This window comes from Procambarus clarkii, chromosome 47 (assembly GCF_040958095.1).
Source record: "Procambarus clarkii isolate CNS0578487 chromosome 47, FALCON_Pclarkii_2.0, whole genome shotgun sequence".
Classification (NCBI taxonomy): domain Eukaryota; kingdom Metazoa; phylum Arthropoda; class Malacostraca; order Decapoda; family Cambaridae; genus Procambarus; species Procambarus clarkii.
In genome coordinates this window covers 34,096,500-34,115,204 of record NC_091196.1, presented here as the reverse complement: position 1 = coordinate 34,115,204, position 18,705 = coordinate 34,096,500, and the positions used below count along the sequence as shown (strand labels likewise).

General features: G+C 44.1%; 1 protein-coding gene across 10 annotated transcripts in view; it reads left to right on the top strand.

Moving 5' to 3' along the window:
• LOC123762901 (mitochondrial potassium channel ATP-binding subunit) overlaps window positions 1-18,705 on the top strand; it is an 848,556-nt gene that overhangs the window by 679,918 nt on the left and 149,933 nt on the right. For all 10 annotated transcript variants that reach the window (XM_069302215.1, XM_069302213.1, XM_069302219.1 and 7 more), the window contains one exon: window positions 13,665-13,843. In XM_069302215.1, coding sequence (XP_069158316.1) covers window positions 13,665-13,843 — 179 coding nt within the window. The remainder of the gene's footprint in view (window positions 1-13,664; window positions 13,844-18,705) is intronic.

Sequence of the window (18,705 nt, the reverse complement as noted above, 5' to 3'; positions counted from 1 at the left end):
CGTTTGGAACTCTCGAACCGCCGCCTTATCTTTCCCTCCGGAGTCTCTCCTGCGGCTGCGGTCCCGCCTTCGTCTGTTTCTGGGGGGCCCTCGGGTCACCCGGTGGTTGTTCAAGGGGCTGTGTGGGAGCCTGAACTTCGCGATGGTGGTCTACCCGCCGGGTCGGGTTTGGCTTCGACGGCTGTTCTGGTTCCTTCGGGGTTCCCCCTTCCGCCTCTCTCGCGATTGCAGAGTTCGACCCCCGGGGGCCTTGCGTCGGTTGCTGCGTCACCGGCTTCCTCTTCGGGTTTTTCGGGGTTCAGTGCCTTGGCGCCTACCCGAGCCCTCGCTCGATGTGTACACGGATGCGTCGTCTCTCAGCTGGGGTTTTGTGACCAGTGCTCACCAGGCCGGCCAGGGGCGTTGGGATCCGTCCTTCCGTCGAGCTCACAGCAAGGTGCGGGAGTTCGCGGCAGTGTGGTTTGCTCTGGGGAGGATTCGGGTGGCCCGCGGATCGACGTTTCGACTCCATTCGGACTGCTCTCCGGTGGTTCATTGCCTGAACCGCGGGGGTTCGATACGATCCTTGTCTCTTTGGGGTTGGTCGCTTCGGGTGACTCGTCTGCTGAGTTCTCGGGGTTTGACTCTCCTGGCGGTTCACGTACAGGGCGTGTCCAACGTCTTGGTCGACGCCCTGTCTCGCTTCGTTTCGCTCTCCACGGAGTGGATGGTCAATGACGAGTCCTTCCGTTGCCTTTGCCAGACATTCGGGCGCCCCGAGGTGAACCTCGTCGGCGTGGGCGCGGCGTCTTCCCGTTTATGCGGCGCCCTTCCCCAATCGCGAGGTCGTCGGGGTCGATGCCTTTCGGCTAGACTGGTCGATGTGGGGGTTCCTGTACCTCTTTCCCCCAGTTCGGCTGTTGCTCCAGGTCCTGACTCGCTTAGAGACTTACCAGGGGAGAGTTGTCCTTCTGGCCCCTTGGTGGCCGGCCCAGCCTTGGTTTCAGGCGCTGGTTGCTCGGTGTCCGAACCCGAGGGTTTTCTCGCAGCTCCGCCTCTTTCAGCAGATTGGGCCGGTACGTCACGTGGCTGGTTCGATCTTCTCCTCGAGTCTTCGCATATGGGTTTTTTGACTCGAGTCTATCATCATCTCTATGGTGATCAGGTGGCCTCCTTGTTGGTGTCCCACCTGGTTGATACCTGGTTGATGGGGTTCTGGGAGTTCTTCTACTCCCCAAGCCCGGCCCGAGACCAGGCTTGACTTGTGAGAGTTTGGTCCACTAGGCTGTTGCTTGGAGCGGCCCGCAGGCCCACATACCCACCACAGCCCGGTTGGTCCGGCACTCCTTGGAGGAATAAATCTAGTTTTCTCTTGAAGATGTCCACGGTTGTTCCGGCAATATTTCTTATGCTTGCTGGGAGGACGTTGAACAACCGCGGACCTCTGATGTTTATACAGTGTTCTCTGATTGTGCCTATGGCACCTCTGCTCTTCACTGGTTCTATTCTGCATTTTCTTCCATATCGTTCACTCCAGTACGTTGTTATTTTACTGTGTGGATTTGGTACTTGGCCCTCCAGTATCTTCCAGGTGTATATTATTTGATATCTCTCTCGTCTTCTTTCTAGTGAGTACATTTGGAGGGCTTTGAGACGATCCCAATAATTTAGGTGCTTTATTGCGTCTATGCGTGCCGTATATGTTCTCTGTATTCCCTCTATTTCAGCAATCTCTCCTGCTCTGAAGGGGGAAGTGAGTACTGACCAGTACTCAAGACGGGACAACACAAGTGACTTGAAGAGTACAACCATTGTGATGGGATCCCTGGATTTGAAAGCTCTCGTAATCCATCCTATCATTTTTCTGGCTGTCACAATATTTGCTTGGTTATGCTCCTTAACCCTTACACTGCTCAGGGGTCATATGGACATTTACACCCCTGTGCGCAAGAAAAAAAAAATTCAAAATTTTTTTTTCGTCTTCTAAACATGTTAATTTGAGTCTCCTGAGCACGGGAAAAATAATAAAAAAAATCTATTATACATACCAATGACACAATTGAGCCGAGAAGTTGGCCGATGACGTCACAGAATGTAATTACCTAAGTGTAATTACATTCTGTGACGTCATCGGCCAACTTCTCGGCTCAATTGTGTCATTGGTATGTGAGCGCTCAAGGGTGCTGCGTCAGCCAGCTGTCACTCACGGCCGCTCGCGCGGCCTGAGTTGCCGCGAATTTATTTTTGCGGAATTATTTACAGTATTCTTGGGTCATTTTACTCCAATTTTTTTTGCTAGTATTGTTCCAATTATTAGCAATAGACGTTGTATTATAATAAAAATGGTATAAACTCACTAAGCGCTCACATATTAGTGTCACAAGTATGCCCACCAAAATGGTATAATTTACAGGAAATATTCAATGTATTTGGGGTTTTTTCAATATAAACACAAAAATAAACTTGATATGTACATTTATTTACCAAAGAATTACACATTTAGTACTCCAGGAGACTGTGATACTGTGCGAAACAGTCGATATGGCACAGAGGGACGGCACACGCTTCGCACCATGTCAACACCAATTTACGTTTCTGTGGCCTCAATTTGGTACTGGAACACACAACACACCGACGCTGGCCTGCTGCACGAGCTCCAGTTGGTGGTAATTTCTTGATTTGATGTATCAGAAAGGCCTCCCTGTAAGCGAGCCTGGGTGCAGGAGCATGGTTCAGTATTAGGTCTCGAATGGGTCTTTGTATACCAGGTGTGTCCTTGCCAAATTTACCTAGCAACTGTTTCACAACTTGGAAACTGAACGAACGGAAATATGGTTTTCTACCTGTCTTCACAAGAAACATATTATAACTGTTCAGCATTGTTACATCAATAAGGTGAAAAATCATTTTCTTTGTCCACTTCACTGTTTTACGTACACACTCTACAGCACCCACCATCATGTCACATTTATCAACTAAACGCATGTTGATGTTGTAGTCCATCACACAATCTGGCTTGTATATTATTTGCTTTGTTGTTCTGTTCACCTTGCCACTGTCTACCATTGTACCAGGGTGAATGGTGGTCAACATGTTCACTTCACGTCTGTCTTTCCACCGCACTGAAAGCATTGCACCACTTTTTCTTACCTCGCAGTCACCTACTTGCATAGCAGTATCAAACACAGGCATTTCCTTTCGTTTTGGCTTTACTGTTCCACACACTCCAGTCTTATTATCCAGCAAGAATTTCGTTAGCAAGGGACTGGTATAATAGTTATCTGTGTACAATATGTGGCCCTTGTTCAGATATGGTGCAAGCAGTGACTTCACCACACTACCTGAGAAGCCATGTTCGTCATTAGCAGGAATATCTATATTTGTGGCTGAATAAAGTATCATGTGTAACACCATTCCTGATTCACAGTCACAGAGCACAAAGAATTTCAGTCCAAATCGGTGACGTTTTGAGGGAATATACTGCTTGAAGGCAGCACGTCCTTTGAAAAGCACCAGGGATTCATCAATAACCAGCTTCTGAGCTGGTACGTAGTAATCTCGGAACTTTCCAATCAGGTCATTTAGCACGTGCCTCACCCTCCAAAGCCTATCATCCTGTGTCTCGTCAGCATTATTTGCAAAATGAATGCACCGTAGGATCAACAGAAATCTGTCTCGGGACATATATTTCCCGAACAATGGTGTTGGAACAGAATTGTCTTTGCTCCAATAATCTGAAATTACGTGTTTCACACAATGTTTCATCAACATGCAAATTGCGAAAAACACATACATCTCATCAACAGTTGTCTCTTTCCAACGCTGTAGTCGCGAAAATTCTGAAACTTCCTCACCTTCGATGAGATCATCCGCAAGTCTGTTCGTTTCGTGAACAATGTGTTTCATTAGCGGCTCATCGAAATATGCAGTAAAGAAGTCCATTTCACACATTTCGTCACCAGTATCAGGGAAAAGATCAGTAATTCCCACATCTCTGTTATCAAAGTCGGGAATTTGTGGAACAAAATCTTCCCCATCACTCCACACACACAAACCTGCTGCCTTCCGAGAGCCATTAGCTGCACCACGGCGAGGAATCCGGGGACCAGGAGCTGAAGCACGCATTGTAACAGTAGGGGCAGGAACGGTAGATGAGGAAAAAGATGTGGAACATGAGGGAATTTGTTCCTCATTGTCGCCATATTGTCCCATACGGCGGCGCTTGGCTGGGCGGGCAGCTGATGCGGCGAAACTTGTACTGGCACTGGGGGTAACACTATTCTCCAACTCTTCATCACTAAAGCCTGAGAAAGATTCACTTGTTTCAGACTCGTCAATCGTATCATAAATGTGCAGTGGTATAAATGAACGACGTGCTTGGGCGCGAGGTGGTGTTGAGTGGTGTTGAGTAGCAGCCTCGAGAGGCATCCTCACCCTCGTGGCACTCACATGTTCCCCCTCACTATCCGTTGTTTCGATTTCTTCTGGCTGGGTATAATCTTCATCTATATCTGAGTCGTCAATATCAGACTCATCAACGTCCTTGAACAATTCATCTGCAATTTCGTCTTCGGTCAAGGACTGCGCGGCGCGGAGCGCTGGGCGAGGTCGCACGCTGGGTCGTGATGCGCTCGCCATGGTGTCTGGCCACTAACTAAGGCCTGTGAAACAAAGGAGGCCTGCTCTGGATTTTTTTTCAAAATGGCGTCTGTTTACAATCGCCCCTGGCTACGGTATGGGTGACCCCTTTACACCGCGGGACGTTTGAATCGTGCCTGGCACCCTTTGGCGTATATATACGCCATGCGCACGGTGGGACATGTTACTCATGGCGTATATATACGCCATGCGCAGTTTAAGGGTTAACCCTCAAACCGCTAGGGGCCCAAATGGAATTCACACCCACAGGCGCAACAAAAAAAAAATTCCAAAAAAATTCTTTCGTCTTATAGAAGTGTTCATTTTTGTTCCCTGATCACGGAAAAAATAACAAAAAAATCGTAGGTGGCATATTTTAGCCGCAATAGGGTAGGGAAGTGTGGCAAAAAAGGGGCGTTGGCAGAGCCTTCGCCAGATGAGGTCTACTCCGCCCGAGCTGTCAGACGGCAGTTGCCACAAATATATTATTACCTAATTATTTCAATGTCTCTGATTGATTTTTTCTTAGTTTTTTTGCAGTAATATTATTCCATACAGTGAATTGTGGTATATTTATATTATAAAATGTGTGAACCATCGCTGTACTCAAAATTATGGTGTGCATATTAGTAATTCAATTATTATGTTCATAAAACAATAAACAAATAGTTTTGCTGTTGTTACACTATATACACAGGTTATATATAAGTATTTGCATGTTTTGTACACCATAACGAACTACTACGTTGGTCTTGTGAGTCAAAAAGCAACGAGGAGTGACCGCCAAACACCAGCGAGCCACTCACTCCCTCAACACCACCTCACTCACCCTCATTCACCTCCTACAATACTCTTTCTGTATTTATTCACTATACACAGACGTTATATATACGTATTTACATGTTTTGTTCACCATAACTGTACATCTAAGCTTGTATGGTGAGTAAAGGCCACAAAGATGTAGCTACTCACACAGTTAGCTGATCGGCGGCCGCCCTCAAGGCCAGACGCACTAATATTTGTCCTTCAACAATACTGTTTGTGGTGTTATTACGCTATATACACATATTATATATAAGTATCTACCTGTTTTATTCACCATACCTGAACAAATAAGCTGGTATGGTGCCCAAAGACTATTGTGGTCACCAGTAAACAACATGATAAGTCGTGCAGACGACGCCACCGCCCTCACCAAAATGGCGGCTCCCAACCTACTCCTCTTGCTGTTTATACCCTATATACACACGTTATATATAAGTATCTACATTTGTGTTCACCATATCGAACCACTAAGCTGATATGGTGAGTGCAGTCAATAAATGGTGGCCACACACAGTCAGAAGACGACGCCACAACCCTCCCTCGCATAGCCTTACGCCTCCCTCCATGGAGCACAGCGCTAAATATCAGCACAATCCTGCTATTATCAGAATCCTGGTCAGTTTTATCACAGTCAGGGGGCTTCAGTAATACTCTCACTGCTAAATAATAGCAGTATCATATATATTATGGTATTTGTAGGCGATGCTGTGGTCACAAGCTGAACAGCGGTGCTGTGAGCTCGTGCTGCGTGCGCCAGCCTTGGTGGCTTGCTCAATATTGACGCTCTCACACCCAAGAATGTTGGCCTGGATTTTTTTTCTAGGTGGCATCTGGCAACTATCGGTCGTGGCTGTACTATAGCTGCCCGTATCCCAGGCGGGGAGTTTAAATTATAGCGCTAGACACGAAATCATATATAAATGATGTGCGCGGTTTCGGTTTTGTCACTGATATCATTTATATATGATATGCACGGTTTGAGGGTTAAACGTTAGGTCGTCAGACATTATTATTCCCAAATCCTTTACATGCTGTTTTCCTACTATGGGTACATTTGATTGTGTTTTGTACTCTGTATTAAGTTTAAGGTCCTCATTTTTACCGTACCTGAGTACCTGGAATTTATCACTGTTAAACATCATGTTATTTTCTGATGCCCAGTCGAAAACTTTATTAATATCAGCTTGAAGTTTTTCAATGTCTTCAGCCGAGGTAATTTTCATACTGATTTTTGTGTCATCTGCAAAGGATGATATGAAGCTGTGACTTGTATTTTTGTCTATATCTGATATGAGAATAAGGAAAAGCAGCGGTGCAAGGACTGTACCCTGAGGTACAGAGCTTTTAACTGCACTTGGACTAGATTTTATATGGTTGACCGTTACTCGCTGAGTCCTGTTTGACAGAAAACTGAGAATCCAGCATCCTACTTTACCGGATATTCCCATTGACTTCATTTTGTGTGCTATCACGCCATGGTCACATTTATCGAAAGCCTTTGCGAAGTCCGTGTATATCACATCAGCATTCTGTTTTTCTTTTAATGCCTCAGTCACTTTGTCGTAGTGCTCAAGTAGCTGTGAGAGGCATGATCTTCCCGCTTGAAATTCATGTTGGCCTGGGTTGTGAAGGTCATTGGTCTCCATGAAATTGGTGACCTGACTCCTAATCACTCTCTCAAATACTTTTATGATGTGCGATGTTAGTGCAACTGGTCTATAATTCTTTGCCAATGCTTTGCTCCCTCCCTTGTGTAGAGGGGCTATGTCTGCTACTTTAAGTGCATCTGGTATCTCCCCTGTGTCCAAGCTCTTCCTCCACACTATACTGAGTGCCTGTGCTACCGGCACTTTGCATTTCTTTATAAATATTGAATTCCATGAGTCTGGACCTGGGGCCAACTGCATGGGCATGTTTTCAATTTCTCTTTCAAAATTTAGTGCGCTCGTATTGATATCAGTTATATTTACAGGGGTTTGAATATCCCGCATAAAGAAATTGTCTGGATCTTCCACTTTCATGTTTATTGCAGTGCTAAACATGTCCTCATACTGCTTTTTTAGGATTTCACTAATTTCTTTGTCATCCATCGTGTATGAACCTTCACTTGTACGAATAGGTCCAATACTGGCAGTGGTTTTTGCTTTTGATTTCGCATATGAGAAGAAATATTTTGGATTTTTCTTTATTTCCTGAATTGCTTTCTGTTCTAACTGCCTTTCTTCAGTTTCATATGAGTGTTTCAATTTCCGCTCGATTTCTTCAATATCCCTATTTAAATTATTCCTTCTTTGACGGGAAATTCGTGTCTGCATAAGCATTTCCGTTATTTTTTTCCTGCGTTTATAGTGTCGTCTGCGTTCTCTTTCTACGTTAGATCTCTTTCTGGCTTTCCTCAAAGGAACATGTTTCAGACAGACTTGATACGCTTCCGGTCAGTTTTTCTATTCCTTCTACAGGACTTATATTACTTAAAACAGTTTCCCATGGAATGTTTGTAAGTTCCCTGTTTATTACCTCCCAGTCTATCCTTTTATTATTAAAATTGAATTTACTGAATAGCCCCTCTCGCTTTATCAACGTTTTAGGTCTATTCTGAGTATTGATGGTCGTTTGTACTTCAATGAGCTTGTGATCTGAGTATGTGGTATCTGATATCGTAATGTCTCTGATAATGTCTTCATTGTTCGTAAAGACCAGATCTAGAATATTTTCATTTCTCGTTGGCTCCAATATCTGCTGATTGAGTGAAAATTTGTCACAGAATCTAAGTAGTTCTCTAATCTGTGGTTGGTTAGGTCCCGATAGATTTCCTGGTATAATATTATTGTTTGCTATTTTCCACCTTGGTTAGGTCCCGATAGATTTCCTGGTATAATATTATTGTTTGCTATTTTCCACCTGAGACTAGGCAAGTTGAAGTCACCTAGGAAGATAATATCAGGTATCGGGTTCTCCAAATTATCAAGGCTATTCTCTATTTTGTTTATCCGTTCTGTGAATTCCTCAGCCTTTGCATCTGGCGGTTTGTATATTAGAATAATCACTAAATTTATTTTCTCTATTTTTAATCCCAGTACCTCTACCACCTCATTTGTAACGTTTAGGAGCTCCGAGCATACAAGGTCTTCCCTAATATACAGACCCACTCCTCCATGTGACCTAATTTTCCTATCACACCTGTATAGGTTATATCCTGGAATCCAGATCTCACTGTCCAACAATTCCCCTGCATGGGTTTCTGTGAAAGCTCCAAATACTGCATTTGACTCCGTGAGGAGGCCATTTATGAACTGTACTTTGTTGTTTGTTCTTGTTTTCAGTCCTTGTATGTTGGCAAAGATGAATGAGGTTACTCTATTAGTGATAGTTTGAATGGGAGACTTTTTCGGCAAGCCCATTATGCGTGGACATAATGAGTTTGTTCTGACCAGTACTGATTGTTGTAGGGCAGTTGCCTGTCGTAGTTGTAGTTCCCTGTCTGTGTGTAATTGTATCTGAAATTCTGGAATGCAAGTGGATCTGGCATCCAGTTCCATACACTCTCCATGCTGCTCCTTTTGAATTCTCTGTCGGTCTGGTATAAAAAATTTAGAGAGTTTCCTCCAAATTCATTATCCTGCTTGCCACTCTTTATGTAGCGTTCCATGCCTTTCACGTGAAAGTGTGGGCAGCTGAGGTCATAGCATTTTCTGTCCTCCAGTGAGGTTTGGCACATGTCAGGATGGAAAAACCTACATATTGATCCAAATCGACACTCACCTTTCCTAAGCATATTTAAACATTTTTGGGGATGTTGGTAACTGCATTCTAATCCTTTCTTATTACCAGCATATCTATGTCTGCATATGCCCTTTGCATAAAATTTGCATAAGTCTGTCCTTCTGTTCTGAATTGCTCTATCGGAAACCGTCGTAGTGTCTGTACCTATCGAGCTGTCAGTGCTGTCTGGTACACTTTCTAGTTTACTGTCATCTACATCCTGGCCTACTGAGTCAGAGTTTACAACTTCCTGAGTTTCAGCCTCAGTTTCATCCCTGACTATAGCCTCTGCCCCTGGTATATTAGACTTGTTGTTGTTTCTTTCCCACTCCTTCTGGATGGCTGGTAGGCTTCCAATGAATGAAGTTTTCCGATCATGCGTCATGTTATCTAGAAGGTTTTTTAGGATATTCCAAGCTGGCAAGTCATTTTTACACACCCAGAGCAAGTGGCCAGCTCTCAGTGCCGTAGTGTTACTCACTCCTGTACAAGCCGAATGAAATCTATTCTTACAGATATAACATTCAATTCCCGTTACCTTCGACTTTAACCCTTCAATTGCGCATCGCATCATATGATGCTTTGACCGACTTGCAGTAAATTGCGCATCGCATCATGTGATGCTTTGGAGTACTACGCAAGATTTAAACGGCCCGCGGATACACGGGGTTCACCACACCTTCATCAGGGCTCTTGTAAACAGACGCCATTTTTAAAAAAAATCGTGGGCCAAACTCCCGGGTGTTAGGAGCCTAAGTATTGAGTCAGCTACCAAGCCTGACGCACGCAGCATGAGCTCACAGCACTGCTGTTCAGCTTGTGACCACAGCATCGCCTAAAAATGCCATGATATACTTGTTCATGCTATTATGTAGCGATGATATTATTACAGAAGACCCCTGACTGTGATAAAACTGACCAGGGTTCTAATAATAGCAGGATTGTGGTGATATTTGGCGCTGTGCGCCATGGAGGGAGGAGTAATGCTGTGGGAGGAAGGATGGTGGCATTGTCTTTTGAGTGTGTGTGGCCACCTTTTATTGACTGCACTCACCATACCAGCTTAATGGTTCGCTATGGTGAACACAAATGTAGATACTTATATATAACGTGTGTATAGTGTGAGATAACAGCGAGAGTAGGAGGTTGGGAGCCACCATTTTGGTGAGGGTGGAGCGTCGTCTGCAGGACTTATCATGTTGTTTACTGATGACCACGATGGTCTTTGGGCACCATACCAGTTTACTTGTACAAGTATGGTGAATAAAACAGGTAGATATTTATATATAATGTGTGTATATAGCGTAATAACACCACAAACAGTATTGTTGTAGGAGAAATATTAGTGCGTCTGGCCTTGAGGGCGGCTGCCACCAGCTGACTGTGTGAGTAGCTACGTCTCTGTGCCTTTACTCACCATACAAGCTTAGATGTACAGTTATGGTGAACAAAACATGTAAATACTTATATATTATGTCTGTATATAAAAGCAAAAACAGTATGGTGGGTGGAGAATGGTGGCAAGTCAGGTGAGGTGAGGTGAGGGAGGGAGTGGCAGCCAGTGGCAGCCAGTCACTGCCTGCCGCTGCCACTGCCACTCAGCATACCAACTTAGTGGTTTGTCATGGTGAACAAAACATGCAGATACTTATATATAACCTGTGTATATAGTGTAATAACCAACAAAGTATTTGTTCACTGTTTGATGAACATAATTGAATCAACAATATGCACACCATATTTTTGCGTACAGCGATAATTCACTCATTTTATTATATAAATATATCACACTACACACTATTGAATAATATTACAGCAAAAAAACTACGAAAAATCAATCAGAGACATTGAAATAATTAGGTAATTATCTCTTTGTGGAAACTCTAGCCTGACAGCTGGCGATCAACAGACCGCCTGGGACGCACGCTCAGTCAGCGCCTGATTTTTGCCACACTTCCCCGCCCTAGAGTGGGCAATATATGCCACTTACGATTTTTTTATTATTTTTCCCGTGATCAGTGAATACAAATTAACAGGTTAGGAAGAAAAAATAATTTTTTTTTTTTTTTTTTTGGTATGCACCTGTGGGTGTCAAATGGTATATAGCTATGCGCCATTTAAGGGTTAAGGAGTTGTTACAGTGGCCACAAATTTGTTTTCTCCCATTTTGTCTTGTTTTGTTGTATATATCTATATATTTGTAATATTATATGTATACCATATATTTGTATCAATATATATGTTTATTTGAGGGCTTCTTCTCAGCGGCAGTATGAAGTTTCCTGGCGGTCCTTCTGTGTCTTTTTGCGTCTTCGTCGTGTTAGCTCCTTGTCTGTTCGGGTGGTCTTGTCCTTCCTCTCGTGGTTGTTTCAGGACCGTCATCTTATGCCTAACACTGTCGCCTCGTATCGTGCGGCGCTGGCGGAGCCGCTTCAGCTTGCTTTCGGTATCGATGTTACGTCTGCGCCGTTTCGCAAGCTGTCTCGTGCATTGTTTCACCTCCGGCCTGCTCATGCGTCGCCTGAGCCGTCCTGGTCTTTGGACAGAGTGCTCGCTTTCCTTTCGTCTCCTCGTTTTGTTGTAGCCCCTTTGGTCCAGGATTGTTTTTCCAAGGCACTTTTCTTGTTGGCTTTGGCCTCTGGGAGTCGGGTAGGGCAGCTTCATGCTCTCCTCCGGCGCAGGGGTTTCTGCTCTTTTGGTCGTGGTGATTGTTTTGTTCGTTTGCAGCCGTCTCCTTCTTTTCTGGCGAAGAATGAGACTGCTGCTTTCTGGAGGTGTCCATGGGTGGTTGATGCTTGGTTGGTCAGGCCAGGGGTGCATCATGTTTTGTGTCCGGTTGCAGCGCTTCGCCGTTATTTGCGCGCCACGGCTTCTGTGTCCGGGGACGCGCTGTGGGTTAATCCGGTTTCCCTTCTTCCCTGTTCGCGGGTTCGGGTCTCCCAGGTCGTCCGCAGGGTTATTAAGTCCAGCCAGCCTGCGGTCTATCCCCGTGGCCATGACCTTCATAAGTTCGCGGCTCTTGCTTCCGTCTTTGGGAATATGTCTTGGTCTGATATTCGGGCGTGGGGATTTTGGCGGTCGAACAGGGTCCTGGCTGCTCGTTATCTTGTGAATGTCCCTGGGCCCCGTTGGGCCTGCGTTGCTTTGGGTGGGCGGTTGCAGCCAGTTGTCTCGGCTTCGAGTTGAGGAGTGAGCGACAACCTCCTCCCGGGTAAGTCCCTCTTTTTCCGTCTGTGGGTAGTTAGCTCCAGGGAGCCGACAGGGCTCCCCCCAGAAAACCAGCGTTGAATGTAATGAAACGCCATTTTCTGGGTGAATCCCGGAGGCTCCCCGGCATCCCTCCCTCCCTCCAGTCGGCGTTTTTTTCGCGTTTTTGACATCCAGCCTCAAGAACTGAGGTGTGGGTAGCCAGCGTGGAGGGTCTGGGGCTCCCCCTTCCCCTTCCCGGGGAGGGGGGAGCTGCACTGACAGCGGCGCGGCGGTGTGTGACGTCACACTAGTTTGCTTGCTTTTGGTTGGGGAGTTCTATCCACTAATTCGGCTTTTGGTAGCAATTTTAACCAGAATAGGGGTTTGTTTTGAGGCGCTTACCTTTCTGGGTGCCTGTTCCGGTCGATGGCAGACATAGAATGCTTCCAACCACACGGGGGCTTCTATAGGTCATTGCTCCCCTTGCCTCTGAGGGGGGCCCGGTTCTGGCCGTGGTCCCCGGTAGGTCTAAGAACTCCATACACATGACTGATGCCAAAGTCTGACATTAGCATATCAGCCTGGGATAGCTCCGGGGAGCCTCTGGGACTCACCCAGAAAATGGCGTTTCATTACATTCAACGCTGGGTTTTTTCGGGGCGCCTACCTTCCTGGATGCCAGATCCGATCGATGGCAGACATAGAATGTTCCCAACTACACCAGGGTTTCTATAGATAATTGCTCCTCCTGTCTTTCTTAAGGGGGCCGGGTTCTAGCTCATGGTCCCCGGTATTCAAGAGTTCCGTGCACATTGACTGATGCCAGAGAGTTATACCTATCTATTTAGCTTTGATAGCTCTGGGGAGCCACTGGGACTCACCCAGTAAATGGCGTTTCATTACATTCAGCGCTGTTTTTTTTTATCATTCAGTACATTATATTCTCAGAGATTATTTGAATGTCTCGTGGCCTAGATATTTTGCATTTTTGAAGATGGTTTACTTCTTTATTTAGTAGATCTCTGATCATCCTGTGCTCAATACCTCATAGACAAATTAAGTGGAGACCATATATAAGCCCTAGTCCTCAGTAGGTAGAGAGTTTTAGGTACCTGGTGTTAGCAAGTCTGACCAGTAATGGACAGTGCGTAAGTTCAGGAAAGCTACTGAGACAGTTTCCAAAATGGGATATTTCATTACATTCAACAATAAATTTGTATATCTGCTTTCTGTCTCATTAGTGATTAATGATGAATATGATTGTATTGCAGGTTATAGAAGCTGCAAAGACTGCAAATGCTCATGAGTTCATTAAAGCTTTCCCAAGAGGCTATAACACAGTTGTAGGAGAACGTGGTGTAACAGTTTCAGGAGGACAGAAACAGCGTATTGCCATTGCTCGGGCTCTTCTAAAAAATCCAAGGATACTAGTACTGGATGAAGCAACTAGGTTAGAAATAAATTTGTTTTTGTTCAATTTGTATACTGTGAATATTCATATTTTTCTTGACTTTAACCCCTGGACTGCTCTGGTCTATCTGGCATTTAACACCCACAGGCACAACAACAACAAAAAATTTCAAAAAAATATTTTGTCTTATAAAAGTGTTCATTTGTGTTCCATGAAAATACATGGAAAAAATAATACAAAAATTGTAGGTGGCGTATTTTGGCTGCAATAGGATGGGGAAGTCTGGCAAAAACTTTGACAGAGCAAGCGTGGGAGGCATCAGCTTCGCCCTAATTGTCAGGCAGGAGTTGCCTCAAAGATATTATTACCTAATTTTAACAATGTCTCTGCTTGATTTTTTCTAAAAAAATTTGCAGTAATATTATTCAGTAGTGTGTGTAGTGTGATATATTTATATAATAAAATATGTGAATCATCGCTATACTCAAAGGTATTATGATCATATTAATGATTCAATTATGTTCATAAAACAATTGCCAAATAGTTTTCCTGTTACAGAGCACCACTTGGTTTCCGAACTTTAGTTATCTGAAACTTCCAGTTTCCTGATTGGGGTTGGGGAGTCATGCTACCCGAGGGGTCCGCCAAGCGTCACTCCGGCCTGTGGTGGTGGGTGGGAGATGGTCCAGTTTGCCCATTGTGACTTCACAGATTCACGGCCTATTATTCCTATTATTTTGAATTGTCATAAGGGTGGAATGTTCATTCTGTGCTTTTGTTTTACATATCTGCACAATCAAGAAACATCTGTGCATCATGTCGGCTCCAAATGCACACATTGCGTCAGTGATGGCTGACTGGTGGGTGGATGGATGGATGGGAGAGCTTAGGTGAGAGGCAGTATGAGAGAGGGGGGAGAATCAGTGAGAGGGGGAGAATTAGTCAGAAAAGGAGGGTGAGATGCTAGGAGGGAGGGGGAGGTAGGGAGAGATGCTAGGAGGTAGGCAGGAAGAGAGGGAAGCAGTGAGAATTAAGGAGGGAGGGAAAAGCAGGCAGGCAGGCAGGTAGGCTGGCTGGCTGGCAGGCAGGCAGGGAGGTTGGCAGGCAGACAGACTGGGAAGGAGGCAGGCAGGAAGGGATGTATGGATGTTGAGATGAACCACGTGACCTTTGAGAGAGAGTGTGTGTGTAATTACCAAAGTGTAGTTACAGGATGAGAGCTACGCTCGTGGTGTCCCGTCTTCCCAGCACTCTTTGTCATATAACGCTTTGAAACTACTGACGGTCTTGGCCTCCACCGCCTTCTCACTTAACTTGTTCCAACCGTCTACCACTCTATTTGCGAAGGTGAATTTTCTTATATTTCTTCGGCATCTGTGTTTAGCTAGTTTAAATCTATGACCTCTTGTTCTTGAAGTGCCAGGTCTCAGGAAATCTTCCCTGTCGATTTTATCAATTCCTGTTACTATTTTGTACGTAGTGATCATATCACCTCTTTTTCTTCTGTCTTCTAGTTTTGGCATGTTTAATGCTTCTAACCTCTCCTCGTAGCTCTTGCCCTTCAGTTCTGGGAGCCACTTAGTAGCATGTCTTTGCACCTTTTCCAGTTTGTTGGTGTGCTTCTTAAGATATGGGCACCACACAACAGCTGCATATTCTAGCTTTGGCCTAACAAAAGTCGTAAACAATTTCTTTAGTATTTCTCCATCCATGTATTTAAAAGCAATTCTAAGGTTAGAAAGTGTAGCATAGGCTCCTTGCACAATATTCTTTATGTGGTCCTCAGGTGATAGTTTTCTATCTAAAACCACCCCTAGATCCCTTTCTTTGTCAGAATTCTTTAAAGATTTCTCACATAATATATAGGTTCTGTGGGGTCTATGTTCTCCTATTCCACATTCCATAACATGACATTTATTAACATTAAATTCCATTTGCCAACTGGTGCTCCATATACTTATTTTGTCCAGGTCTTCTTGAAGGGCATGACAATCATCTAAATTTTTTATCCTTCCTATTATCTTAGCATCATCAGCAAACATGTTCATATAATTCTGTATACCAACTGGTAAATCATTTATGTAGACAATAAACATCACTGGTGCAAGAACTGAACCCTGTGGTACTCCACTTGTGACATTTCTCCATTCAGATACATTGCCTCTGATTACTGCCCTCATTTTTCTATCAGTCAGAAAATTTTTCATCCATGATAGAAGCTTACCTGTCACCCCTCCAATATTTTCCAGTTTCCAGAACAACCTCTTATGTGGAACTCTGTCGAAAGCCTTTTTTAGGTCCAGATAGATGCAATCAACCCAACCATCTCTTTCCCGTAATATCTCTGTGGCTCGATCATAGAAACTGACTAAATTCGATACACAGTATCTTCCAGATCGAAAACCATACTGTCTGTCTGATATTATATAATTTCTCTCCAGGTGTTCTACCCATTTAGTTTTGATTAGTTTTTCCAATATTTTGACTATTACACTTGTCAATGATACAGGTCTATAATTAAGGGGGTCTTCCCTGCTGCCACTTTTGTAGATTGGAACAATGTTAGCCTTTTTCCACACATCAGCTACAGCTCCTGTATACAGGGATGCCTGAAAAATCAGTTGAAGTGGAATGCTGAGCTCAGGTGCACATTCTCTCAGAACCCATGGTGAAACTCCATCTGGACCAACTGCTTTGTTGTTACTTAGCTCCTTGAGCATTTTTTCCACTTCGCCTCTAGACACCTCTATGTGCTCTATGTTGTTCTCTGGATTTTTTTTTTTTTTTTTTTTTGAGATATATACAAGAGTTGTTACATTCTTGTTCAGCCACTAGTACGCGTAGCGTTTCGGGCAGGTCCCTGGAATATGATCCCCGCCGCGAAAAATCGCGGATTCTTATTGTGTCTGGTTCCCAAAAGATTTCATTTTGTACAAACACACTTTGGAACTTTTCGTATAGTGTTTCACACATTTCCTTTTCATCTTCCGTGAATCTTTTTCCCATTTTCAACCTCTGAATATTATCCTTTACCTGCAATTTGTTGTTTATGAATTTATAGAATAGACCTGGTTCTGTTTTACATTTGTCTGCAATCCCTTTTTCAAAATTTCTTTCTGCCTCTCTCCTCACTGCCGTGTAGTTGTTTCTCGCATCTTTGTATCGCTGGTATGTTTGGGGGTTCGGCATCTTCCTGTATTAATTCCATTTTTGTGTCTTTTGGTCTCTAGCCCTCTCGCAATTTCTATTGAACCAATCCTGTTTCCTAGTTCTGCATCTCTGGTTTGGTATAAATTTTTTTCTGCCTTTATCATATATTTCACAAAACTTGACATACATCTCATTCACTTCGTTGCCTAGCATCAAGTCTGTCCAATTATACTCACTAAAAAAAATTTCTAAGGTCACCATAATGTCCTCTCCTGAAGTCTGGTTTTTCAACTGCTTCAACCTCCTTATTTTCTTCCAGCTTATAACGCATTGCATACTTTATTCCCAAAAAGAAATGGTCACTTTTACCCAAGGGAGGAAGGTACTGAATGTCAAATATCTCTTCCTCCTTCCTGGTAAATATCAAATCTAGCATGGAGGGAACGTCCCCTTCCCTCATCCTCGCAGCTTGTTTAACCCTTAAACTGCGCATGGCGTATATATACGCCCTGAGTAACATGTCCCATGGTGCGCATGGCGTATATATACGCCATAGGGTGCCAGGCCTGATTCAAATGGCCCGCGGCTACACGGGGTTCACAGTAGCTTCCTCAGGGCTCTTGTAAACAGATGCCATTTTAAAAAAAAATCGTGGGCAATATTCTCAAGTGTGAGAGGCACAGTACTGTTGGAGCAACCAAGGCCGGCGCACGCAGCATGAGCGAACAGCATTGATGTTCAGCTTGTGACCACAACATCGCCGAAAAATGTCAAAATAAATATATAATTGTTATTATTTAGCGATGACAATATTACAGATGACCCATGACTGTGATATAAATAACCAGGGTTGTGATAATAGCAGGATTGTTGTAATAATTAGCGCTGTGGGAGGAGTGATGCTGAGAGATGGAGGGAGACAGCATCGTTTACTGACTGTGTGGCCACCTGTTATTGTTTGCATTCACCATACCAGGCCAGTGGTTCTCTATGGTGAACACAAATGTAGATACTTATATATAATGTGTGTATTAGTGTAATAACAGCAAAAGGATTATGCTGGGAGGAGCCATTTGGGTGACGGAGGTGACGTCGTCTGCATGATTTGTCTAGCTGTTTAGAGGGTGGCCACTATGCTCTTTGGGCGCACTACAAGCTTAGGTGTACAGTTACGGTGCATAAAACATGTATATATTTATATATAATATGTGTATATAGGGTAATAACACTGCAAAAGGTATTGTTGGGGGAGAAAGTTTAGTGCGTGTGACCTTGAAAGAGTGAGGGAGCCGCCAGCCGCCATCTGTGTATAGCGACGACTATTAGTGCCTGAACTAACTATATCAGCTTAGCTGTACAGTTGTGGTGAACAAAATATACACATACTTATATATAACGTCTGTATATAGTGTAATAACACCACAACTGGTATTGTTGGGGGAGAAAGTTTAGTGCGTGTGACCTTGAATGAGTGAGGGAGCCGCCATCTGTGTATAGCGACGACTCTTAGTGCCTGAACTAACTATATCAGCTTAGCTGTACAGTTGTGGTGAACAAAATATATACATACGTATATATAACGTCTGTATATAGTGTAATAACACCACAAATGGTATTGTTGGGGGAGAAAGTTTAGTGCGTGTGACCTTGAATGAGTGAGGGAGCCGCCAGCTGCCATCTGTGTATAGCGACGACTCTTAGTGCCTGAACTAACTATATCAGCTTAGCTGTACAGTTGTGGTGAACAAAAT